This window comes from Ischnura elegans, chromosome 11 (genome assembly GCF_921293095.1).
Source record: "Ischnura elegans chromosome 11, ioIscEleg1.1, whole genome shotgun sequence".
NCBI lineage: Eukaryota > Metazoa > Arthropoda > Insecta > Odonata > Coenagrionidae > Ischnura > Ischnura elegans.
In genome coordinates, this window is record NC_060256.1 from 29976054 (window position 1) to 30004031 (window position 27978).

A 27978-nucleotide genomic window follows, 5' to 3' on the forward strand; every position below is an offset into this window, starting at 1 on the left:
ATGTCATTCTTTCTTTTGACGATCGTATCCACCAGATATTTTGAAGAAATTCTCACTGAGGCCCAAAGTTAGATGTGCTTTGATTTGCCGCGTGCACGGAATATCAACGTGCCACTAATGTATCGGAGCCAACTCACGTTTGCGAGGCCTCTTTCCCGACTCTGGTTCCGTGGCAGGCGGTTGTCGGGGCCATCATACCCCCTTCCTCATTCCGCCATCTCTCTCCCTTACCCATGACGTACCTTCCACCGCCCCTTCCCCAAGGGAGTTGCTAATGGCCCATGATTGCGGCCTCTTTTCTTGTCCAGGAGATGGAATGTGGCAGGTAGATGCCCTCGTTCACTCGGCCGGTATTTTACGCTCCATCGGGTCAATGAGTTCTTCGCCCTGAGACTTTTTCTTAAAATATCTAATATGCAGTTGTGCGTATTACGTATGGTTATGTCACTCGGTGCTGCTGGAAGTCGGGAACGATTACGTAATAAGCTAAGTGAATGGCCGCCTTTTTTATGGTGAACGACGCTTTCAATTTAAGGAACACGAGCTAACGTCGTGAATTTCATTGAATTTAAGATTTTTTTATCTTTCTAGTATGACTTATCAACTATGTAGCAATAGCTATAATTAATATAAAACGATCTTCTCGTATTCAGTGCATCTACTAAGGACTTAATCTATAATTTCATTCCTTCAGTTTGCTTATTTTATGCTGGTTAGTACGGCTATGAATCCATTTCGCATCCACCTACGTAGTTTTAACCACGGTTAGCAACCAGGAATAAAATTCGTTGTAGGAACGCTATTAATCAATTACAGCTGCTACTATATGTAAGTGCGTAAATGTTAATGAAGATTAGGTCTTATGGCCGTTTTATTAACATGGATATTTATATAAAAATAAGCTCCGAATAACAGATCCCGACTGTCAATGAACAGATCGACTGAATTTTAATACAGTGCTGCAATTTTTTAGCACTCGGAAGAATGCTAGGTAGTGCTTTAATTTGTTAGTATCCCAGAACTCTGAATATATTTTTCGTGATGTATGTCAATTTTTTTCTCTATTTTTTTTTAAATCTATACCTAAATGCTATAGACCACCGTTTTCATTAGTTACGAGTATGCTATGGAGGTTTAGTCAAATAAAAATACTACTCGTGAATTGCCAGTCAACGTTTCACTTTTTAATGAGGCCTTTATTTACAGAATAGATTTCCACTTGAATGCGAAGCTGAATCTGACCTGAAACTGAAGCCATGAAGATGCTTTAGTTAAAGAAGGGTACAAGTAATACTTTTATTTGACCAACACTCTGCATCATAATCTCCACTTAAGAAAAACTATGGTCTAAAAAACTCTTCCAGCCCGAATTTTAGCAATTTTTTCAGACGCTGGCATTAACCGGACGAATGGTCGTATTACGTTGAGCTTCAGTGTTCTCGTTTCCTCCAGTTGGATGTGAATCGAGCTGAAGCGAAGTGGAGCGGGTGTTGGATACGAAAAGGGATGTAGAGAGCAGGAAGAGATCACTTTCGGCCGAAAAATGAGAGGGCCGAGGGATAGCAATGGTGGGTGGACCATTGGGAGTAATGGGTGCTCGCGTCAAAGGATATGTTCTCGTGGGAGGAGGAAGATTGTAAAAATTAATTGATAAAGTTAGACGCTCTTCGTTGAGTGGCTTGCTCGGTTGTTCGTGTTAGCGATAAGGTTCCTCAATTTTCGAGAGTAAAAATGGATTTCGGATGGTGTTCGGATCTTTACACCTCATGAAAAAACTTCTTGTAATGAATTTAAGTATACCGGGACTAGCCACGGTGATAACTTTACGGGAGTCGCCCGCAATGCACAATTGTGCGAAAATTCCACAGAAAAAAATCATTCGCCTTGACCGGGATTCGAACCCGGATCCCTCGATTTCCGGCTTCCACAGGGAAGAATGACGCCTCGGTAGCTTAACTGGCTAAAGCAATCGGCCGGAAATCGAGGGATCCGGGTTCGAATCCCGGTCAAGGCGAATGATTTTTTCTCTTTGGAATTTTCGCATTCTTGTAATGAGTTCGCAAAAATTCGTGCTTGCGAAAATCAGGGAACCCTAATTAGCGATGACTGTATTGTGAATTACGGTGATAGTTATCGACCACCACTGTGCTTGATTTTCGGGAGTAGCCGATTATATGCCAATTAGCTCCCTTGCCGCGACGATATCAATTTCGTGGACTTCCTGGCTATTCCCGGCCTTCGAATCGTTCTTGCCACCTATTTAAGAATCCCTATTTTGAACGGGAAAGAGAGCTTACAACTAAGCTAAGAGTAAGTAACTTCACCGGTCCTAAAGTTAACTACCGTTTTTAGACGTAGGTACGTACATTCTCGGTCGAAAATTTTCACAAGTCTGAAGTCTGACTTACAAGCGTCAATTAAAGTGAATTATAGATTACGTCTTATGTTACGGGTAAGTTTCGGGATCAACCAGTTATCAGCATTTCTAAGCCGTTATGGATACCGTTATGGATACTCTTTATGTATGCAAAGTGTATTTGATTGTATGTATAAAAACTGCATACGTGTGGCCATGTCTTGCATAATCCGTAATTTGACTGCATACCGATAGAAAGAATCGACTACTTGCTTTAAGAAGACGCGTTACCTCCGTTCGACGGTTCGTATTTCGACTTTTTTTTCGTGACATATTACTTATTCAAAACAAGCTAACATCTTGAAATATTCGAGGTGTATCTAGTGCAGCTTTTTTCAACATTTAGGTGTAACTCGAGTTTAAAAATAACGTTTTTATGTTAGAGATACGGGCACATTTTCAGAAAGGTCTACTCCAAACATCGTTTAAATTTTAAGTTGAAGGCATAATTTGTAACAAGTAGCGCTTCAATTACACTGGCCAGTTGAGTGGGAGTATGCATATTCTTAAGTCTGTTTCGTCCGTTCTTTCGCCAAGCACCAATAAATTCCTTCGTTGAATTATTGTCGCTTCCTTGCGGGAAAGTGGCGTGATTTCCTTCGAGGAAAATTCCCGCGACAAAGGCTCCGCTGATTTCTTGGTATGAAAAATAACTACTTACTGCTAGATAAGAGGAAACTTCCTTATTACCGTATAGGAGGAAAAGAGAATAATTGGCTCGTCACTCCTTTCTTGAAGCGATGGTAATGACCATTTTGTTTCCAATTTTGTGGAAGAGATAATTATATTCGTTAACAGGTTTTATACGGCTTAATGCCTCACATGAAAATTCATTGCACGTGATTTTGCTTGGGAGATTTATGGTGACTAGAGCCTTATCAATGGAAATGTTTATTTGCCGCGATGCAATGGTTACCAGTGGTGACCATGATAACACAGGTCGTCAGTAGTTGTTGGTGAAAATTTTGCCCTGCGTCAGGTTGTTAGCTGTCTGTATACAAGGGGGCTCCTATTTTGAAGTGGAGGTGCGGTCCTCTACGAGGTTACATCGAAAATGTGTAAGTTTATTTCCTTAGCTTTTGGCTAACTCTTAAAAGAACTTTTCTTGCGGACCATATAGGTAAATTCCCTTATACTATTATTCATACTGTATGGATAAGAATTGCGTGCTCCTGAGTTGACTTTGAAAGGGTTTGAGTAATCTGGAAATGCCATAACATATAAATATGTTGCCTATTAAGTGTATCAACGAGAACATGACGTTGTAGAGCTGACGCTCAGTAACCTGAAGAGAAATTGTTTTCCCAGAATTTTTGCATGTAAGGATAAGAAATACTTACTCATCCTTATGTCTTTTCGTGTTCAAGCTCTTTAAATTAGCCCTTTTATGTACCGAAATATGTAGGTTTTAAGTTGAGCAATGATTAAAATGAAGAATTCCAAAAATTGAGTGTCCTTTATTCGATATTATCTCGTCTTTCTATCCATAAAATTTCTTAATTGCGTGGGATCTAATTCCCTTTGGTGTCACTTATTGCTGGGAATTCTTTTAAATGAAAATGACAGTAAAATACATGGGATGCAACGAAGTAAATAATGGAAATGTAAACGGTGTATCAAATCCAACTTCGCCATATGAAGAGATAATTTTATTTTCTTGTGTAATTTTTTTGTGTGTAATTAGTGATGACAAAACTAGAAGACTCCAATTTGCTCAGATTTCATTTCTGCACTTTCAGAGCAAATAAATTTGTCATTTAATAAGCGGAAAAATCTAAATCATTAAAGTTATGTTTTTTCATAGCACCACTCTTATTAGAGCTATTTTTGGTGTAACCGTGCGTATGGCCTTGTGTTTATCACTTAATTGTAATCACGGTGCAGGTGAAGTTGCTTTCTGTCGATTGTTCGGAACAAGTCCACTGTTGGAGAACTAGTTTTTGGTGGATTTGAAGGTATTTGAATAAGAAAGTGAGATATGCGAGGTAGGGGCAGATAAGGGGCCAGGCGTTGCCTGTGAAACGGCAAGAAGACGATGTCCACCGTCCATTATGACGAGCGGAGTGTACTTGTGATTGTAGGGCCTCACTGTCACTGCCCTATACTGCTGTCAGGGTCTGCATACCACACTCAATTATAATGTCGTATTCTATTTAATAAATTTTAATTGCTTAATTTACCTAGTCACCTCGATTGGAAGCTGAAGTGAATTTGGTGAGGCCACATCTTCGAGGTGGACTGAGGGGAGGGTCCTTCCTTTTCTTTTAGGTCCGAGCGTCGAAGGATCTGCTGTAGCTTCACTAAGAATGGTCGGACCCATAAAAGGGCCCCCACCGCATCCCCTCAACTCTCTCATATCTTTGATGCGGCCTCTCAAAATTCTCAATAGCCTTGATTCCGTACTTCTATCTTGACTGGATCGTGTTTCTTACTCGTTGGCAACGATAGAAGGACCTTTTGAGTATTTTCTTTTACTTTATCTGTGAATTACCCGGTTTTTATTTCAGTTAATCCCAGGTTATTTACCGAAGCTCGAAATAAAATTAAGGAAATCTACGTAGTCTATGGTAGAACGAGAGCATATTGTAAGAATTTTTCACTGGACGACAGTATAACTGCTTGAACCCCATATATCACACAAAATCCAATACCAAAGCATTTTTTTGCTCTCCGGCTGTAAAGAATCAACTTCACTGCCGCTGCGCCAAAAAAGTTGGCTCGGAATTTAACGCTTCCTTCCTCCAGTTGAACATTTGTAGAACATAAGTTTTGTTTCTTTTTTCTCCCAGAACTAAGTACTGTCACTGGGCGACAAAATCTTGGCACTGGGCAACATTCGCGTCGCCTACTTTTTATGTTATTTTATGTTCGGGGTAGAACAAACCGCGAAGTAAAGGCAACAGAGGGTTGTTTTCGTTGGTGTGGTGATAAATAAAATAACCTAACCTCTTCTTCAAGTTTATTTTATTTGTGAATACATTTTAACCCACCCTTCCGAAATTTCCTCAGTGCACCCTGGGCCCCCGCCCCAGCCTGTCACAGGTGCTCATCTGGCATGCGGCCTCACCAATTTCCCTTGGCGATGGAACTCCCTGTGCGTATTATGGGGTCACCTGAAATGATACTCACCAATGATCGCGCTGGTGTGGTCTGCCGTCTCTACGCGCGCGGGATGCAATCTAGCGTAAGCAGTGGCGATCGAGAGCTGTCTGATGTTGAATCTTCGCCGGGCGACAAGTGTGTTACGCCCTTCTACTATCATCGTGCCTCGCTAGTACTCGCGCCGACTCTATCGAGCGGACTTGGGCGCGCCCCCCCGCAGGGAGCAGCCGACGACTCATTGACCCCTTCCCAGTTCGAAGATCGTCCGCAAACCCTTCCCCCCTCCCCTTCCTGTCAGGTGTAGATAAAAAAACCACTCCCCGTAGAGTGGCGTGATGCCGGCGTCGGAGACCACGTGACCTCCCCCTCTCCTATGCACTCTCCGAGGGGTAAAGGCCGCATGACTGCCTCCCACCCCACTTCTTCGCTCCCCCTCCCACTGTCCTCCTCCCACTGCATCCCTCCCCCCTCACATGTCGCTTTTTGTCGCCACATGGCGTCATTATAGCCGATCGCGAATAAATTCACGCCACGAAAAAAAAAGCGTCTTATTTTCTGCCGCCGCCTTGCCGTTGTCTTCGCGCACAGTTAGTTTTCTTGTGCTTCGAGGTGCGGCGGTGAATTTTCCACTCGCTGTGCGCTTGCGGCCAAAAGACAGAGGAATTAAGGTGAGCTGCGTCTGATTAACGAGGGGGTTTTAAGAGTTGCGGTTCAATTGCATTTGTTTCTCAGGATCATGTGTTCCCGCCAGCTTCCGGGGAATTCAGGGTGTTCGTCATCAAGTCGCTCTTTGGGAAAATTCTCCTTTTCAAATGAAATATACCTTTTTCTTCCGCTCATAGGAATAACTATCCTCAGAATTTCTTCGATTGCTATTTACTTTTAGGATTCTTTCGATGATTATTTATTTTTGATACTAAAACAATAGCTCCTTTTTTGTAAATAGAATTTTTATAAAATCCTCAGCAGCGACCTGAGTTCTGATTATTTAATCATTATCTTCAGTAGGATTGTTTGTTTACCTGATAGTGAGTGAAATATTGAAGTCTAGGTCGCAGTGGAGTGTTTCTAAAAGTTCGTTTGTGGAAAATTATTGCTATCTATTAGCCCGTATGCACTGAATCGACACTTTAATTCGCCTAAATCTAAGGGATCCACTAAGGAGCCAACGTTGCTTGCGAACCGAAGGACGTCGGGTTCAAATCCGGGGGAAGCCGTTGTTCTTTACCCCTGAGAAAAATACTCATACTTAGTATTATTATTACTTTTCCTCTTCTATTCTTGACCTTGTTTAATAACTTTTTATGATATTTCTTGGAGTTTAGGTCAATAAAAACCAAGTTATAGCCAACGTTTCGATTTATTTAAAATCATCCTCAGGGCTATGAAAGAGAAAACATGAACAATATAAAATACAAAAAAAATACTCATACTGTGAGGTGGGCCATCTAGACCTCGTAACTTATGTGTAATGCACGTGTACAGGGTAGAGGAGTGGGTTTCAGGATACCTAGCCTTCTAGAGAATACATATCATAAGGACTTAAGCTACGCACTTTCCCGCAAATATATTGAAAACATAGCGCGTTTCAACCCCGTCATTCCGCATGATCCTTCTGATGGTGAATTTTAAAATTGAAACGCATTGTGTTCTGACTAAAATTACCGAAAAGTGCGCAACTTTTTTCAATTAAATTGTGGAATTGTCATAAAAATGGCATGTCCTTCGTTTCTAGTTGTAAAATTAAATATCTCCTAACTTAAAAACTTTAGAGGATGAGAGTGATATCAGATCGTAGACTTTCTTGACGATATGTTTGAGGGAATTCTTTTCGTTTTCTCCACCGCGTCTGACCTAAAGACGAAGCCGGAGCCGAGCCCCGGAAAGTTAGCCTCGGATAATTTGACGCGGTAAGGGCCCGTGAAGAATCCCTTAAATGAATGTGAGTGATGCTCCGTCTATGCGTGGCCTTCTAAGTGCTGGCTATCAGTGTCATCAGAGGATGCGGTCGCGGTCCAGTTAGGCGCCGGCTTCTCGGACACAGATTTGGGCCTTTCTCCCTTCACTCCCCACCCCTACTATCATACCCTCCTCCTCCTGCACTGCCTCCGAGATAAGCTTTCCTATTGAATAAATCACATGCTCTCTCTCCCCCTCCTCCACGCTTCCCAAGTGACTCTTCACTTCTGCAGCCCCCCAGGTGACTGTCACCTCTCACCATCCGTTGCACAACGTGGTTGCGTAGCATTCGGGCTTTCGCTACTCTTGAGCAGTTTGACCTCACGGTCTTAGATCACAGAAACTTAACTTGGCCTAAGGGAGGTAAGTAGTGTGGAGGAGCGCCGGTGGTGGTTCTCAGCACTGAAAGCGGCATAACTCTATCTGCCATAGTTCATAACTGAGAGGAGCTCAGCTTTCTGATCAATTTGAAGGTAGATACATTAACATATTACCGCGCAAGCCGCATCTCTAGTCGTGTGGTGGGAGTTGTCAATACCTGTACAACTGCCTGCATTGAGAAACTAATGTGTTCTGTGGTAAAATGATTAGACTACGGCTTCCGTTTTTTTTTGTAATTCCAGTAGTGTTCGGGAGGAAAAACCTAATCCGTACCCCTGTCCGTTCGTTGAAATATCTCTAATTTTTCGTTAATTTTTATGGGAAATATAGTGCGGTTCTAAGATGATGTTGTGTGTGTCTCTCGGAAAAATATGATCATAATAGCTGAAGAAGCCTAGCATTGTGTGTCGGTAATTTTCACGAACGCTTGGTGGGAGTGGTTTTAGCCTCCCAGTATTTTTTTAGGTAGAAAGCTTCCCAGTTGTTTTTTGTTCAGTGTATTGTCTTTTGTGTATTTGTTGTGAAGTTCATAGCACAGATCTTTTCTGCCTTTGATTTCAGATGCCGCTCAACTCACAGGACTCGAAGCCGTGAGTAACTTGAGACTTATTTGCTCTTTTTCTCGGTAGGGGAGGTGCTTATGCAGTTACCTATTACCAGTTCTGCGTATTGGAGCTGCTTACAACTGCTGAGGCTGTTTCGATATTTATGCATGCGGCCTCTCTTTTGCATCTTCATCTCTTCCCTTCTCAAGTCTTTTCTTTTTCTCTTCAGCCTTCTCTTTCTTAATGGAATGGATTTCTTTTTTGCATCATTAATTTATTATTTGTCCTTAATAGGACGCATTACCTCCGCCCGCCTGGTCGTATTTTTGTCTTTTTTACTGACTAATTACTCGTTTTCTACTTACGCTATTCTCGTAAAAGTTTTAAGATACGTAGAGCAGACCGCTGAAATCATTTATATGTGATTTTTTTTTATTCTTATGATGAGAAAACACTGAGGCAAAATTTGAAAATTCGAGACAGTAAAATACTCTGCTCTGCATACTCTTATATTTCAAAGCTGTAGCGTAAGTTTTGAACAAGTAATACGCCATAAATGAGATCGGTCTAATTGGGGTAAATCTTCTTTTTTATTGAGGTTTTTCATGAAAATAACCTTATTTTACTGTTCAAATAATGAGAATTTATATCCGAAATTGATATTACGCTGCAATAAAGCCAATGAAGTTACACTTTTAGCATATAAATAAGCCTGTTTACTAAAAAAAAACATCCAGATTGCTATTGAAATCAGTTCTCTGCCTCAAGGGAATATATCCTGGCTGATGCGATGAATGAAATTACGTCACAGCAATCGCCTACTACGGCGAGCCATTTTCTTGAGGTGTCTTCACCTTCGGGTTTGTGTATATTTGGCAGGTGCTGGATTTCAAAGACTTCTGGGAATCTGAATTTTCCTAGGTACCGTGTACGATGACGTTATTTATGAAAAACCTCCATCATTTTTTTTATTGGACCACACAGTTGTCCTGTGTGTGTCAAAGATTTCCTAGTCATTAATTTATACTGTTTGAATCTTGCTTTTCAGTTACAAATTTCCTCGTTTCGAGCCATGCTTTTGGGGTGGATTAGAGCTATTTTGTATTTCTTAATCAGAATGATGTAAGATGTACATGAATCTTATTGCATGAGAATTGCTTTCTAGTTTTTTTATTAATCGGTGATGTATATTTGCCGCACTTTCTTGTAGTATCATGTGTATACCTTCTCTTCTTACACGCATGGGAATAGTGTAATATTCTCCTAATAGCCTAATGCCTCTTTATCGTATTAATCACATTTTGGGCCAGATCCCAGTTTGATGGCCCGTTTATATTTAACTTTTATTTTTCTGCTGTTTCGAATTTTATTTAAAAAATGTATCTGGTTGGCATGCTGTTTGAAATGGGCCAGCATTTCTTCGCCACCGGCGAAAGCATGAGTATTAATGCTTGAATTTTATTTTAATTATATCTTAAGTATAGGTATTTTTTCTCCGTGCGGGGAGATCTCGTTATAGACGTAGAAGCTGCAGGTTTATTAGAACGGATCTGTGGCTCTTTTAATAAATGTTACTTTTTCCGTTGAAGCCAGCTGTTAATTTCGGTTAAAGTTTTATGCCCAACCCATGTTTTTTGATTTTTTTTCGGATCTCCCTCCTAAGATATTCCCTTGAAAATTTTATGTCTGGCTGTGCCTTAAATGTTCTTGATTTTACTCTGTAAAGTGAATGATGTAGTTTAGTACCATATTAGTTAGTGTGAATCACTATTTTAATATGTGAGTTAGGTTATTTCTGGATCTCAAAATCTTTTTGAACGCGGGTAAATGGAGGATTTCATGATTTGGCCTTCACTTACCTCTCTTTTTTGACGCTCTCCTTTCAAAGTACATTAATGATAATCCTTCAATAACGGATCTTAATTCATCTTATCGATGCTGGGGAGACTCGAACGCAGTCTATATTGAGTATTTTGAATGGTTAATAGAAGCTTTTTTTAAGTCATTGTTATCTCGAGTTATATGTTTTTCTTTGTGAAATGGTTAGTTAATATACTTGATTAGATTTCTGGAATAGAGATCTAGGGTATTGTACCGAGTGCTAAGGTTGACGGCTTTATTGAGCCTTCTATTAAGTCCAGAATCCGAAGCCCACTGTTTTAATTGCTCAGCATATATCATCATAATTCCATCACCAGAACACCCAGGGCCAATTTCATGAAGAAGAAACTGGGCATATTGTTATTATTAATATAGGCACTGTTGGCTAAATAAGTACGTAGTTGATTTTAACTCCCAATAAACTTCCATAAGATATACTTTTTTATTGTTAATCCAGAGTAGTTATTGGGGGATAGTTCAGTACTGATAAGATGCCAGCATTGAAAGGAGAGTGTATTCTCGTAAGATAAACTACCTTTTCCATTTCATCTTAATCTATTGTTATTGCATCCTATTTCGGCGATTGAAGTTTTACTTGGTGTTAAATTCCTCCCTTTTTGGTTGTACGTGTTGATAGTTAGTGAAAACTGTCTTCTTTACCTCGTGTGCTTTGCAGATCACCGGCCATGGACAACATCTGGGTGAATGGTGCCATTGGCACCATAAAGGCCATAGCTTTCGTGTGCGACATAATCACTTATCCCGTGTACCTGGTAATGCAGAAGCCGTGGGAAAAGAAGTCCAAATCTAAGAGAGTCAAGGTAAGCATGAGCATAGAAATATTCCCTCATTTTGTTCAGCATTTTCAACTTACTCCATTTCATGGTCTGTAGGACACAATTCAACTGGAAGAATCGCGTCATTTTCAGTCCTTTCATGTCTTGCCATCAACCTCTTTCTGAATACTATGGTCTTGTATGTTTTTTAATTACAAATTCGCTCTCGTTGAATCTAAATGAGTGAGCTTAACAATTTGCTGTTTGGCCCTCTTGTAGAGGTAGAAACTACTTTTAATTCAATAAGTTGATGAAAAAACTCATTGGTGTCTTCACCAGGAGAAAATTTTGATTATTTCATGAATATTTTAAACTGGATTTGTTACTTGTGAGCTGCTGTCGCACTACATCTCGCTTGATGCAGCTGAATTTATTTGAAGTCAGTGTTTTTCCGTTTTCATTGTTTTTAGATTCAATTAAAGCTTAGTTTAGGGAACTTACCATAAAGTTTGAAGTTGAAGTGAAACTGTAGTGCCATGTTAGCACCTCCTAGGGATTGCATGTTATAGCAGGTGATGACTGCTCGTCATAACTCTTCGTTTGCCTTCCGATGCGAGGTCGCAGTTATGATTCCATTGCATGCCGGGTATCCTGGAGAAATTGTGTACAGATATAACCTTTTTTGAATTGTTGTCCTTGGACGATAGAAATGGCGATAGCTCGCCGCCATTGTTTACGCAAGTGTAATGAGTGTAGAGGCCGTTTGTCTGTTCAGCGCGCTGTTATGCAAGACCTGTCGCTGGTTACCTAGTCGTCATCCGATGAAATCCTCTCTTAGCTGCGCAGATAAGTCAGTATTCTTTTGTGAAGGTTGTGTAACTCTGATTTCTTTCATTAGAGATAAGGAGATACCACTAATATACGAAAAAATACGTGCACCTTGCCTCCCGGAGTGATCAGTACCTATCAATCGTGTGCAATGCTCCCAATTTAAATTTCCTCTACAAGTACACCATCTCTAATGTTATAGTTTGCCTTTAATAAGTTTTAGAAGGCGATTTTCACGCAATAAGGAACTTGTTATTTCAGTGCTGGTCAAATGTGACATCGTGAAGTTCCGCGTTACAGGTTTTTTTTGTGTTTTTGTGCTGAATTTTGGTCATAATCTCATAGAAGTCATATCTTGGGCTATTTCTCATTCACCTTTAGAAATCAATGCAACCAATAAATTTCACCGGGCTTAATTTGACGGACCGAGCTTTTCTCGGGCACGGTATGTTCGGCCTTGGCACAAAGATTAGGCGTTGAATGCCTTCAACGTCCGTTTACTCATTTTTTCCTGCGAGCAGCCCCATTCCTTGCCTTCGAGCCGCGTTTGCTCTTGAGTAATTTATGTGGCTTCACATTTGACCCAACTAGGTCGGGGCATATTCCACCGTTTCCTTTGAAATTCGTCCCTTTCTCAGACTCTTATCTCTCCAATATCTTGTTCCGTCTCGACTCCATTTTTTTCTCTCTCCTACTCCCTCGCGTCCATTTCACTCGCCGGCTGGTAAATCATCTTTGCCCCTGTCCACTCTAGTCCCCGTAATTTCAGTCTGCCGAAGTTCGAAGTCCCACCCTCAGTCATTCAAAGACACGTAATCAGGCTGTCTTTCCGAGACTAGCGGATGAGATAGCGTATACGTTGATGGGCGCCTCGTCCAAACTCCAATCCTTATAATAACTGCCTCTGACGACAATTTCTGTGGGAATTCGGTCATAACCTTTAATCGCCTTCAAGAAAAGACCGTGTTTAATACTCGCGCTTTGCGTCGTCGAGGTTTCTCCGGAGAAATTTTGCTTTTTCATTGAAAATGTCAGTTTTCGACCTCTGCCGAGTGGTTTTTCTGAAATTGTGCGATGCTGGTATCATCTTCTCGGTCTTCTTATTGAAAATTACCCAAGTTATTTCGTATTTGTCTCGTGAATTCAGTTGTGCGTTGAGATACACGTTTAACTTGCTCAAGAACTCTTCGGATATCGATTACCAAGGAACCTCGTGGCCGTCGCACTGCCGTGATTTGCCGCTGGGATCTCGTGCTTTCGTAAGTTGCAACCTCCCACCCCTAAGGCTCGTATTTAGAGTAGTCTCTGTCGAGTTTAAATCAGTTGCCATACAAAGACCATGTTTAGGAATATCACTTGACTGAAGCTATGCTTAGCAGCGCTGAAAGCATGGCAAAGAGGGAATTTAATTTCGTCAGTAATCACTGTTGAAACGAAACTCCCCAGGAAAGAAAAACTGATTTCCAACAGTCTTGAACCTCATTTGAATCTGATCTGAATCCTTAAAATCTGATTTGACTCTGTGTTGACACTGATTTCCACTGGTTTCCAGCGGACAGGAAATGGAAGGAAGTGATTTGAATCTCATTTTCATTGTAACTGGTTTCCAGCCGTCTTCCACATGGACTGTATTGACACTGAATTGAATGTCATTTGAAACTCTTTTCCTTATTTATTGGCTTGAAAGTGTTTTCCACAAGTGCTTTCCAACAGAGTTGAATTGTGGAATGAATTTGAAATTCTCTTGAAATGAGTGTCTTATAAAAACCTATCTCACACAGGCTTTACGACTGCGTTGATTGGAAAATTACTTCTTCTGAGGTTTCAATGAGTATAATTAGTTCAAAATCATGGTCAGAAATAATGACGTAGAGGAAATATGTACTTTGCCGTCTTGCAAAAATTCACGGGTGATGCAAAAAATTTACTGTAAGTACATCATCCACATTTTGTATTGTGCATCATTTCACCTGCTGGAGCTCACCGGGCATGCAATTTAAGTGGCTAATACGGCTTAAGCACGTTTAAACCTCACTTTGCGACTTCGCCTTTTAAAAAAATATAGCGGGCATAGTGCTGCCACCTAACTACAAAAGATAGCAAACCAAAGTAGCAACGCCGATACGCCGATTCCGTTCTGAATGTTTACGTGCTTTTGGTTCTGTTTTGTGCTAAAGTAATAGGGCGTGGAGAAAAAATAATCATATCAGTATTATTTAACCAGTGCTAAATTCCCGCAGTGTTGAATTAAGCCATTCGTGCATCTCTTCAGTCTTCAAGCGACAGTGGAAGCCTGATGTGATTTCGATCGTTTGTGTTTTCATTGAATAATTTATCTTGTGTCAACAGATTTTGAGCGATTACTAATATTTTTGTATGCAATATGTATAATATGTACTTGCGTTACGTCGCCGAAGAGAACCTACCAGGATTTTCAGAGTATTGTGTATCTTGCTGGTTTGTTTGTGCTAAGTGAAACGACCGTGTTCATGTATTTAAACATTAATGGCAAGTTTCTGTAGTGTAACATACAGATATCGTTGGCTTAATTCTGAACCAGAATTATTTTCATAAGTCACGTAAAGAAGTCTTTCTTTCATAAAGGCATCTGAAGTATTTTCTAGTGTTGTGATTTTTCTGTTAATCACGGAAAAATTTGTGCTCCTCGATAATTCAAGATTGTGGAATCTGATGCAAGTTGTTGTTGTTCTGGTGCAGTGACTGTTCTGTTACTCTTGGCAAAACTTTTGCCTTTCGATGACTTTTCAAGAACTGATAAACAATTACAAAAAGCACAACTAGTTTGTCTAACTCTCCTTCTAATGAGATTTCATCTGTAAATTCTGTGTTTCCCTAAATTATTTCTAACGCATGAAATTGAGATTTTAAGTGTATTCTGCCGCAGAAGTTTACCAAATTAGATGACTATGTATTTTCAATTGAATATGTACTTCCAACAGAGTTTGTGCATTCTTAATAAATACGTTAATAGAGCCTGTGTTATTTTGTTGTGGTGGGAGACTTACATGAAGTTCATTTTGTTAGGCTGTATTTTGTCAACTTTTTTCAGCTGAGTCTACATCCAGATTGATGATAGAGATGTAGCATGTGAAGTTAGAAACGTTGGTTGAGTGCAGCTCTGCGAAACTTGGAATTGGCGGAAATAATTATTTCCGCCTCGGGTATCAGCAGTTAATTTATGTATCCGAAGTTAACTTATGCACCAGCAGGTCATAGGAGGTGAGAATCGAGTCGCAAACAAGATTCAGATAGGTATGAAGGTGGAAAACAGATTCGAAATAGCTTAAACGGGGAAACCGGATTCAAATCTGTTGAACGGTGGAAACCAGAGTCAAACCACATTCATGGAAATGAGTAGGAAAACAGCCGCCATGTTGGACCTTCACAACTGATTTCCCACTGTCCTCCTACTGATTTCCAGCTGTTTCAATTTTCAAAACAGATTCAAAGGAGAAGAAAATCAGTGCGTCAAACCTGTTGGAAATCAGTGTCAAATCTCATGGAAATCAGTTTTTCCTTGCTGGGTCCATATGGTACGGGTTTCTAATGCATAATGTATTCTTGAAGACTGAGGAAACTGAGAAAGCTAAATTCATTATTTCAGAAGTGGTCGCAAAATTAATTATGAAGTTAGCGTAATGTAAACCATGTTTGATGAGGGCATTTTGGGTGTATTGTTGGTAAAGATTCATCTTTTTCTCTCAGCCTCTCAATCTCTTAACTCCCACCATTGCTTTTTTCCATTGCAGGCAAAACCTGTGTCATATGGGGATGATCGGACATCTATTACATACCGGTCTGTGGATGACCCTGGTCCACTGCATGTGCGTCTGCTCAGGGACCGTGTTGACACCATGGAGAAGGTGATGAGGTTTACGGTGGAGAACTATGGCTCTCGGCCATGCCTGGGAACACGGCAGATCCTAGCAGAGGAGGATGAGACTCAGCCTAATGGGCGGGTCTTTAAGAAGGTACTTCAGCTTGTTCTCTGATGCAGTGTGGTCTTATTCATGAGCTGAGCTGTTGGGACAACTATCACTCACTAAGTTTTAACCCTTCGACTGTCGAGAATATGTTTACTTTGTGGGAAGAAAGTAACTTAACAAACTTGTCACTGCTAATGGTATGCAAGAAAATCAATTCCCTTTCTTATAACATTAATCTCAGCCCTAAGTCATTATGCAGGATATTCGAACATGTTGCATCTGGTTCCTTTTTTTGCTACACAATTTACAGTCTGATTAGCATTGGCTTTCCGGACCCATGTATTTCTAGCTTGTCACCTCAGTGATCATGCATTAAACAACGTTCATATAATGCCTTGCCAATAATTTCATGCATCCCTCACCTTAGGTAGGGCATTACAAAATTTATGGAACCAAAGCTATAATGCAAGAAACTTTCGTTACCTGAATCACATAATACTTGGACATGCACAAGGTTAACATTTGCGTATTGGTAGTAAGAATGTAAAACTTAATAAAATTCCACACATTCTGATTCTCTGAAGTACACACAACCAGTTTCATTGAACAGTTGACATTAGTTCTGTATTCGTTGTTGAAACTTTAATTTTCTCTGCAGGCATATGAAGCTAATACCTTGGTATTCTGTAGTGGGAGTACTTTACCTGCCTAAAATCAAGAATTTGCTTTATTATTTGAAATAGAAGCCTTCTCAGTTTTCCTTTTATACCCTCTTTGATTCTTGGCATTTTCTGGTCTTAATTGTTGGCCCTTTTTATTTATTCACAGTATGTAATGGGAGACTACCAATGGAAGACATTTAGTGAAGTTGATAGAATAGCTGCCAGTTTTGGTAGGGGCTTGCGGACCCTCGGCTTGAAGCCTCAGCAGAACGTTGTTATCTTTGCTGAAACTAGAGCAGAGTGGCTGATTGCTGCCCATGGGTGCTTCAAGCAGTCCCTTCCAGGTAAATTTTTTTAGTTGGTTATTGGTGTAATTTTGGAACTAACTTATCTTAATATTTCCTGTATCAATCTAGGTTAAGGAAAACTGCTAATGCATTCACAAACTACTTAGGCAGTCTTTCAAACAAATCTCAAGGCCGTTTTACACGGTACACGGAATGGCGCAGGTTCGAGCTGCATTAATTTCTAAAATGGCGTCGAATTGCGCGAATGCATGAACGAAATTAGAACAGGGGCTATTTTGCAGTCTCGCATCCACGCATTCTCGCATGTGTTCTAGCAATTCACCGCTTTACACGACGCAATTTTGATTGCGCCTTCACACGTACGTCAGACTGCGCAATTCCGTGTACCGTGTAAAACGGCCTTCAGAAACTTTCAATTTTATATCTAGTCACAAGCAGGCAAAATAATTGAAGTACAATACACAATTGAATTATTCCTATAAATTTTATGAAATGTTCCTTAGAATCCTCTTCATAGAATTAAGCCTTTGCTGTAGGAAAATCAGTTACTCTTTGTTTGATAAATGGTTCAGTCTATTCTGTGCCTATCCCATCCCTACCTAAACCCCTCTAACAAGCACCCTCCTTTTCCCCTTTTCTCCTTGCAATTCGCCACTTCAACAATAGTACGTACTTCTAATGGAATGGGTGCAAAAGGTGTAGAGAAAGTATGACACGGGTACCAGAGTAAAGGATGCTCAGAAAATGATTGTGAATGGATCTCCTCTTTATCTATCCCCATAATGGGTCTTAGTTCTGCATTTGACCTTTAGAATGAGTAATCCAAACTCTATAGTAAATCTGTTTAAAATTACATTTGTAAATGATCAAGTAGTATGTCATGTAATGTTTGGTAATTATTGGTCTGTTGCTTCTTTAGAGAAAATAAACTACATTAAGTTGATGATCACTCATAGATGGAATCAGTTTAAGAAGATAATGTGTACTGAGTTTTTGTCTAATGTCTGAAGTGGAAAATGAGATGCTGGAGAATGATCTACATTTTTGGTTTAGATTCGGTTTTAGTTGAAGTCTTTAAACTTATGTGATTATTGGTTTGTCATTGAATCTCGCATCAGAAATAAATATAATTTTAATAATTAAATAATCATGTCATTGCTCAATTTTGTTTTATTTTTCAATTTCTAGTGGTAACAATTTATGCCACACTTGGTGATGATGCCATAGCCCATGGTATCAATGAAACAGAAGTAACAGCAGTAATCACGACCCATGATCTCCTGCCAAAGTTCCATAAAGTTCTGGAAAAGACTCCAAAGGTGAATCTCATCATTTTCATGGAGGACCAGCTAAAGGAAACTGACGTTGAAGGATTTGAGAAGGGTGTGAAGATTGTACCATTCTCAAAGGTTGTGAAGGATGGTGCTGCAGCATCTGATATCCGTAAGTTGCCGAATGAATTAAAAGTTAATTTAAAAAATTGTTTTCTGATATTTTTCTGTGAGGTTTTTGCTTTGATAGATACAGAAAATAAGGATAATACGTGAATATTTTTTTGATAAGTGTATTTTTTGCCGTAATAAAAGTTATCGAATCTTATCCTAAGAGAAATTTTTATATAATATGTATCTAGAAGAGTTGTAGTCAAGGTTGTACCATTACAATCATTTTATTCTTATATTATTGTACTCTAGGTATTGTCCTTAATTTATTATACCTAAGGAGGTAGGTATATGCTCTGCAGTCATTTTTCAATGTAAAGTTCAGCTTTTTTGAAGGTAATAAATATGTGGTTGGTTCAATTTGTCACAATTATGATCATCAATGAAATCAGGAAGGTACTATAGCATTGACTTATTTAGTTCATTAATTTTAGCCCAGCTCATCTTCAATATAGACTCTAGTTGAAACTCTCATACATATCTTATAACTATGGATTTAATCTTTTTTGGCTACTTGTGTTAAATTTTTTTTTCTATCTCTTATTTTCACAGCAAATGTACCTCCAACTCCTGATGACACTGCAATCATCATGTATACTAGTGGGTCGACTGGTGTACCTAAGGGTGTGCTCCTCAGCCACAGGAATATCTTGGGAACCATTAAAGCTTTCTCTGATGCTGTGGAAATTGTTAATGATGATGTTTTTCTTGGATACCTGCCTTTAGCACACGTATTTGAGCTGCTTGCAGGTATTGTTTTCTATTTTCTTAATGTATAATATTATTATTTTGTGTATGTTATATATTTGTTTGGCCAGTTTTGAGTAAAAAAATGCTATTACATGTATATAATTCTCATTTGCTCATTTTGTGTTGGAAAATTTATTTCAAATTATTTAAAATTGTTGTAATGTTATGTAACTTCTAAGAAACCAATAATTTTTTGTTTGACGATTTGAGTTTTTAGAAAGAATATACAGCAGACTCACGATTATCCGGGTGCGGATTATCCATGTCGCGAATTATCCGTGCATTTTTTTTTCTTTTTTTTTTTCACTCTCGCTCAATATTTTCCACGATCTTTATAAAAAATAAAATCGGACGCAAAATCACTGGAATTACTGCATTGATGCTAGGATACACTGAGATTATTATTTCTGTTGGAATTCCCTTCGTAAAACAGAAGCGATCGGACCCTAGCTGCATTCACGAGAGTACCATGTTCCTGTTTCCCAAGCCTCGCAGTGCGCAACCGCACTCCGTGATCACGGATACATGTCCCACAGCAGTTGCAACCTGGGCAACGAGTGCCAGACGTGACTATGTGGCGTGGTGCCTAGCAGTGTAGTTTCAGAGGTCAAGCAGTGGTTTTAAAGAATTCGTGCTAACCACTTCTCTGTATCCGTGATCACGCAGCCACAGATGTGTGGTTTTTGAAACCAGGCCTTACATGGAGCATTGATAATGTGTGTACAGCCATGTTATCGCCTCTAAAAAGATCGCGAACTAGTGAAGAAAGCTATCAATGAGCCCGGGAAGTGTTCTAAAAGAATAGCTGCATAAATAATAATATATTGTTTGTTTTATGTAAATTATGAACATTACAAGACATTAAAATGAAAGTTCTGGTTATCCGTATTTTCTGATTATTCGTACTGTCTCTCCCCATCATTAGCCTGGATAATCGGGAATGTGCTGTATATAATTCTTTATTTAGATTAATAAAATTTCTAAGACTCCATTTGCAACTCTCATTGGGTGAATGTTTAATGGTTGTGCAGGAGTGTCACAAGATCCTATCATTTGAATTTATTGTGTATCCATATTGGTCATCCTGTATGGATTTGACGTCTACCTAATTAACTTTGATTATTTCTACTGTGTAAGGAGTTCTACTTCCCTTTATCATGCCCATTGTTTTTACATTCTCTCAACTTCCTTTCAGAATCTGTGTGCTTGTTACTTGGAGTGCAAATTGGGTACTCTACCCCGTTGACTATGATAGACTCCTCCAGCAAGATTAAGCGAGGGACCAAAGGTGATGCCTCTGTGCTTCGACCAACTTGCATGACTGCAGTTCCCCTGATTTTGGACCGTATTTATAAAGGTGTGAATGATAAAGTTGCCAATGGTGGTGCCTTCAAGAGAGCTCTTTTCGACTTTGCGTATGCCTACAAACACAAATGGAACAAAAGGGGATTTGACACTCCAATTCTCAACAGGTAATATACATTTAAGAGTTACTGAAATTTTTTGCCAAATCCTAATGCGGATTAATAATTTGAATTAATGAAGGTCTATTTAATGTACAATTTGCTGTGTAGTGATGTGGAGTAATTATTGTGCACACTAACAATATTTTTGAATTGCTTAGTTAAGCATTTAAATTCTTGTGCATTTTTGCCTTAACGTTTGGCCATGAAATTTAGCAGTATAGATGTACACATCTTTGTATAATTTATGCCTTTCCTGGGAAAAGTAGCAATATATTTATACATTCTAAATAGATTCATCTTGAATTTTTGACTGGGTAAGGTATTACTTAAATGCTTTCATATTATGGCCTGGTTTTTTCCCAGTTTTCATCCTGATTAAGATATCAACCAGATCTTAGAGATCCAATCAGGGAACATCCCACACACTAAAAAACTCAAAAGATATAAGAGTCATACACCGATAAAGAACGATCGCCTTCATTACTTAGTATTCATCGCTAGTGGAGGGTTTTATTTTCACATAATTTTAGACATATATGTAGTATGTCTCTGTAACCTTAAAATTACCAGTTAACTAAATATGATACTTTGTATACTAGCTTATTTTTTTCTATTAATACTTAGAAGAGTAAAAATTGCTCTAGTGAGAACCTGAAAGCGTAATTTATGAACACCAAAGCAGTTTGCTAATATACCTTTTTAATGTATTATGCATATGAATATTCTTTTAGGTTTTGAATTCAATTCTTAAGAAAACTTTTTCACATATTGCTTTCTTAGGTTTATTTTTGGAGCCACAAGGCAACTAATGGGTGGTAGACTGAGGCTGGTGTTGTCAGGTGGAGCACCACTGTCTCCAGACACCCATGAACTCATCAAGGTGTGCTTGTGTGTGCAAGTTATTCAAGGCTATGGTTTAACGGAAACCTGCTCGTGTGCTACTGTCATGGATAGTAAGTTGATTGTTATTTCTTATTTTATTTATCATTCATTATATGGATCACAAGTTCAAGTTCTGTTACCAATGTATGTTTTCATAATTTTCCCTGTGCTGAAATGGTTTTCGTATGTATAATAGAATATTTTTCTTGCTTTGGTGAAAGATTTTTGCAGTTCGGTAATTTCAAGTACAGGCCTTACATATTAGGGCAATGATTGTTCAATTAGCCTTATCATGCCTGTTCAACTATGGGAAAAAATCACCTCTTGATGCGTAGCATATGAGAAAGTTGAAGGATTGGAATTAAATCCGGCAGCCAAGGGTGGATGTTGGATATTTTAAACCGGGTGACTAAAATGTAACGGTTACTTGGATTTTCTATCAGTTAGTTCCCTTTTTAGTCCCCATTGCTCTACTTCACTGTAATTAATACCCAGTTTTCAACCTGCCAAAGTTTTCTTCCTGAAATTTAACACTTGAAAATGTCAGAGCAAAATGGCACAGAAAGTTAGATAAATTTTTTATGGACATTGATAATGAATTTTTATTATTATATTAATATTAATATATAATTATCAATATGTTATTAATGATAATAATTCATAAATTATTATTATAAATATCTTTAATCTTCTGTTGGAGTTTCATCCTACATTACTGCTGACAATTGTTTCTTGACTTTATTCATGTGGTGTATCAAAAGAAAACCCCATTAAGCGTGGGAAAAGATTTTCTCAACCTGTGTTTGTAGCTCTTCAGACATACCTTTTTCCTTTCCATTCCTGCCCTATAGCATGTTCTGTGTGTGAACAGAAGATAAGAATGAGGGGGAAATAGGAAAGCAAAGGAATAGCTCTCTATTTGAAGTCCGACAGGGAAGCTAACAATTGGCTAAGCTTGATTAAATCTTTACCTGGCTCTGGAATGGAAAGGAAAAAGGAGGGTGTGAAAATTGAATACCAGTGCACTTCTGACACTGGTGCATCCCAAGTGTGACACATAAACTAAATATTTTATTAATTTTCCTAGCCTTATGGATTGTAGTGTCCAGTTTTTTGTTCTAAATTCATGAATGGCTTTAGTTGGACTCTTGTTGGAAATATGTTTACCCTTACGTATATCAGTGGAAATTCTGATTTTTAAATACATATGGCAGTATCTCATAACTTAAACACTCTTTTACTCCAATTTCAAAAAGATCAATGAGCTAGGACGATAATCAGATTCAAAGTGCTTATTGTTCCCTTCAATTTTTCAATAATGAATGTTGTGTCTATCGTAAGCTCAAACATAACTTTTCCTGTGTCTGACAGGGCATGACATGAGCACAGGACGTGTTGGTGGACCCACAACAGTTTGCGACATCAGGTTGGTGGACTGGGAGGAAGGCAACTACAGGGTGACGGATAAGCCCAACCCAAGGGGAGAAATCATTATTGGTGGAGAAACTGTCTCTCCAGGTTATTATAAGAATCCTACGAAAACCAAAGAAGATTTCTTTGAAGCTGATGGAAGGCGGTGGTTTAGGACTGGAGATATTGGAGAAGCCCACCCAGATGGAGTTATCAAGATTATTGGTGAGTAGATTTTCTGATATTGCCAATTAAATTTATTGAATGCTCCTTGAAGGGAATAGAATGATGTGAACACTATCGGTGCAATCATATTGTCCCTCTTACTTAAAATAAACCAAAAAGATGAAAATCGTCGATTTGGTAGGGTGCATTAGATTTACATGCCGTGCATGAAGTTGCTGCACGAGTCTTGTGTATCAAAAGCAATTCCTTAATAATGGATTGTATTTTCTAAATCTTAATTTTTTAATGATTCTTGATTGTCCTACTTAATGCAGAAAAGATTTTATTTAAAATTCAGAGAAGTTACCACTTAAATCAAAACTTGAAGCTTTTACATGGTGGAAGGGCTTCAAATTTGTATTTCAAGACACTCCACTTACGTCCACAATATTTTTAAAAATTCCAACTGGTTTCGGCTGTTACACCATTATCAAGTACATGAAGTTACCACATTCATGACATTATGGATAAAATTCACTTATCATTTTTAAAGCTTTTTATTGTAAAAAAGTAAAACTAATTATTACTTATTATTAATTATTATTAATTAACTTGATTACTACTTAAAAAATTTGCTATGTTTTGTTTGATTTCCCTTTTATGTGATACTGCAGGGGAAATTCCTCCCATGTAAATTATACTCTCGAATAAGAATTTGACCTTGCAATTCTCACATTCAAGCTACTGATGGGAACAGTGGAATTTGAATTACATATACTTAATCCAATTGTGTAAAACCTGTAGTTTTATGTGCTCTTAAATTATAATATGTATTTCATTTTTAATTTTGGCTTCCTTATCTCCGCTGAATGATTTTATATTGTGGTAGGTTTTTCTGTTTCAATAATTTGAATTCAATTTCTTTTAGATCGCAAGAAGGATCTTGTCAAGCTTCAGTTGGGTGAATATGTTTCACTCGGAAAGGTAGAAGCCGAGTTGAAGACTTGCCCCCTTGTTGAAAATGTTTGCATCTATGGCGACCCATCCAAACATTACACAGTGGCCCTGGTTGTCCCATCACAACCACATCTCACTCAGCTTAGTCAGCGTCTTGGACTTGGTCATCTTTCATTTGAGCAGCTATGTGAGAAGATAGAGATTGAGCGTGCTGTTCAGCGGGAACTTGAAGCACATGGAAAGAAATGTAAGTCTCTGCAGTACTCTTTGTGTTATAGACATACTAACCTCTCAAAAGCTAATGCCTGCTCTTTGTGCCTGCTCATGTTCTCTGATTTCAGCTCATTGTCGTTCCGAACTAATTTCAATTTGAGAAGAAGGAATAAAATTTTTCTTGTGCAATATTTGTACTCAGCCATGTAAGTGAAATTCACATGAATTGCCAAGGGAGAAAGTTCCACTGGACTGGGAATCAAATGATAAACCTTAGTCTTTCCAGGTCACTGTGCAGATGCCTGTAAAGGCAAATGTTCATGGTTCTATTAATGGCTTGGAAGAATTATTCCCCATTCATTTTCAAATTCTTTTGTTTCATAGCCCTATACATATTTTCTATGTGGGTATCAAATCTATATGTATGTATGGCCTCTGGGATGCATCAAAAGTGTAGACTCCCTCAAAATGTACTCTTCCTTCAAATTCACACCCCTTTTAAATGAATCACCTTAATTATGTAGTTGCACTGCATATTGTCAAAAAAATAACTGAAATGATGAGCAGTTTTTCCACAAAATTAATTTCCAATTCAGCCTGGAGATGTAATGAGTGAGAAAACCAAAGCTGAATGTCCAGAAGTCCAGTGACCATTCAGTAATGAAAGCATTTCCTTTACTGGTGGCATAAATTTTTTGCACCATGTACTATCAGAAAAATAACTGATGTCATATGCCAAATCCCGTACAACAAATTTCTACGTCAACGTGGAGAGGTAATGAGTGAGAATAAAGGAAAGGTATCTTGTGATGTCCTCTCCTCATTTGACCTTATATTTTTCGACCTTCGTTTGCTCTACCTTGTTCAGTGTCCGTAGTTCTGGTTGTAATAGTTGCAATTTCTCCTACAGGTAAATTAGAGAAGTTTGAAATCCCAGCTGCTGTGAAACTTTGCACGGAGGTGTGGTCCCCAGACATGGGATTGGTAACGGCAGCCTTCAAGCTCAAGAGGAAGGACATTCAGGAGAGATATCAGACAGAAATAAACAGGATGTATGCCTCATGATTAGGGGAGAGCCCTCAGGTGACGAAGCTGGCATCAAGGGAGGCCTCAGAGATGTGGGGGAAGGGGAGAGGAGCGAACTGGGGACGAGAAAATTGAAATGGGGGAGTGGGGTGTGAGGGTAACGAAGGAAAAAGACTGTGCATGGACAGGTGTGGCCGCGTTCCCTCTGCAGCCGTGGCTCTCCGCTTTGTTGATCCAGCCGTCTATTATTACCCATGTCATGTATTTGTGCTTGGGATTCCATTTCTGATCATGTAAATATTTGAGCTGTTTTGCAGAAATGTAGCATCGAAGCTGGCATTATATATATGCTCGACTGATTCCTGTTTACATCATGAGCATTTTTGAGCGTATTTGTTTTTGCTGATCCTTAATTGGGTCTTGGGTGTGTGAATGACTCTTATTTTGAGCCAAGAGACTTGTCGAGAATATACTTGCCAATTGGCAGGTTGTTTGTTGTCTAATGGATTGGTTATGTTGGCGTACTGTGCTCTGCAGTTAACATAATGATGACCTAAAACTTGTACCTACTGCGCTACTGTGGAGTTTTAAGTTTGAAAGCAGCATCTTGACTTAACGTCAAAAGTATTTAAGCCTCACAGCCTACAGTGACATGTGGAACAATTTGTCATAGAGCTAGGACTTAAAGAAATTAGTTAAGCACATACTGGGATTAACTGTTTGTTAGTCATTTTGCAATAATTTTGTATTTATTATTCCTTGTAGAATAAGCACCATAATGTAATCAATTTTTTAAGTGGTACAATGGTAAGAAGTGGTGAATTATTGCAGAATTGAAGTTGTTTGTTTCCCTTCTGTGAATTATGAATGGTTTAGGCATCGCTTTTGGTTGTTGGTTGTATCAGTTGAATACCTGATGACCAATTGAGGCCCTTGTACCTTAAGTGTGCAAGTATGCTGTGTGTGTAATGGGGTGGACAGTTTTATATGTAGTTACTGTGAGGCAGGTATTAAAGTTTTTTAATGGCATTTCATGCTACTGTGCTCTCGTGTGCAATCCTAGGTGACAAAATGATCATATACAAAGGTGTATCTGTGAAACTTAAGGAGAGGTCTAAGGAATGTATGGTTCTGTGTGGATGATATTTAATTACAAGAGTGTGAGCGATAGAAGTCTTAATTAAATGAATGATGGGTGGTGGACTTCTCACACCACTAATATGCATTCAAGGGTGTGCTATGTTGAATTTTCCCTTGTGGAAAATTCATTCACCTGTTGCACTAGTCTTTTGGGATTCTGACCATAATTTAATGCTAATGGCTACTTAAATAATTTTTGAGTCTCTCCCAGAAACCTCTCCAATATTGACATCACATGTGGTATTGAAATAGTTAAGGTTTTAGGGATTTGAAAATACAAATATGTATATTATGCACTAGGGAAGTACCTAAGGTTTGTGAGAACTATTTTTGTAAGTATTTATCCACTGATTACTTAGTTTTACTAAAACTTTTTTTTACAATTATTTCTGTGTGCATGAGGCTGAGTAATTGTTGGAGGGGTGGAAAGGGAATACTTGTCTATGCATGGTGGAGCCTGATAATGTAAATATCCAATTGGTGCCAGGCTGTAGTGCATAGAATTAGAAATTTCAAAGTCCATTTCTTTTTGTGGATGCATAATGTAATTATGGTACACTTTCAGTCCCAGTAAGGTTTTTGTGTATTAGTTTCACATTTCGGCTGGACAGCTCAGAGTTAGAGCAATTGGTTCAGAAGAAATTTTACTAAGACTTTTAAAGCTAAATACATATCTATTATTATTGGCAATTTTGTCTTATTTTAAAGGCTTTGAATAGCCAAATGTCTTGCTAATGTTGAAACAAAAGGTTGCTTCACACAACTGGCTTGTTTGGTCAGTTGTGTGATGCTCATTTTGTAGCTGAAATTTCCACAATTAGCTGTAAATACAGTGTTTAAATATGTATGAGTATTTGTGCAATAAATCATGGTTTGCAGACTTTGTTTTCAGAACTGTTGTGTTATTTCATTAGTATATTGGCTTTGATAATGGCTGGTTTTTTGAAAACCTACTGGTCTGTTTAATATTATGCTCAAATGAGAAAAGAAAACTTAATTTTATGAAGAAGAATATGTGAGATTTAAGACGGGCTATTTTGGCTGAAAGAGTTTTAAATTTGGTTTATGATGATGCAGCTGTGATCATTGCAACTTAATTGAAACTTTCCATAAATTTTCATAACATCATTGCACTAAATTGGTACTGTGAAGCAGTGAACAATGGGTAAAGGTTGAGGTCATAATTGGTTGATATTTGCCCTGTGGCATTTTCTTGGGATTCCCCCAAAATTTCTGATACCCCCAGAAATTCTTCCATACACCCTCTGAACATCCTCCAAACTTATCCGTTTAACTTCCCCCACTAAGGACTTTTCATGCCAAGGATTTTTGCTCAAAGGCCTTCGACTCAAAGGCTTGGAGACACTAAATCTTGGAACTTTGTCTCTGAACTCTGCCATCCGAACCTGCCATATCAGGAGAGTAAGTACAGCAGATGAATACCTGGATCTGGAAGTCCAGGAGAAAGTTGGTGATGAGGCATAATCTGCAGTTTGGAGTGACAAGTACATGGTCCACTTCTTGCCTATCAAAACTCTCTCTCCCTTCAAGACCTCATCTTTCCATGTCTTTCCCCTCCTTGACTTCCAATGGCCTGCCTGAATGTCCATCACCCCACTTGGCTGTGGTCTCAATCAAGAAGATTGAGGAGAAGAAATGCGCCTGTACGCTGTCCCCTGCTTGGATGACGAGCACTGTTCCAGAGTTTCTTGTTAACACAGC

General features: G+C 38.8%; 1 protein-coding gene across 9 annotated transcripts in view; it reads left to right on the forward strand.

The window, feature by feature from the left end:
• The window catches only part of LOC124168438 (fatty acid CoA ligase Acsl3), a 69262-nt gene extending 42112 nt beyond the window's left edge, over window positions 1–27150 (forward strand). For 2 of the 9 annotated variants that reach the window (XM_046546668.1, XM_046546669.1), the window contains exons 2-12: window positions 8420–8448; window positions 10961–11105; window positions 15659–15880; window positions 16664–16841; window positions 17994–18248; window positions 18800–18997; window positions 20193–20469; window positions 21244–21416; window positions 22717–22980; window positions 23849–24124; window positions 25001–27150. In XM_046546668.1, the coding sequence (XP_046402624.1) occupies window positions 8420–8448; window positions 10961–11105; window positions 15659–15880; window positions 16664–16841; window positions 17994–18248; window positions 18800–18997; window positions 20193–20469; window positions 21244–21416; window positions 22717–22980; window positions 23849–24124; window positions 25001–25155 (2172 nt within the window). In that variant the 3' untranslated portion in view covers window positions 25156–27150. Of the gene's footprint in view, window positions 1–6092; window positions 6187–7717; window positions 7841–8419; window positions 8449–9451; window positions 9526–10960; window positions 11106–12524; window positions 13148–15658; window positions 15881–16663; window positions 16842–17993; window positions 18249–18799; window positions 18998–20192; window positions 20470–21243; window positions 21417–22716; window positions 22981–23848; window positions 24125–25000 lie in introns of those variants that run through there. The other 7 variants (XM_046546670.1, XM_046546671.1, XM_046546665.1 and 4 more) reach the window with 6 other exon arrangements.
• The last annotated feature ends 828 nt before the right edge of the window (window positions 27151–27978 follow it).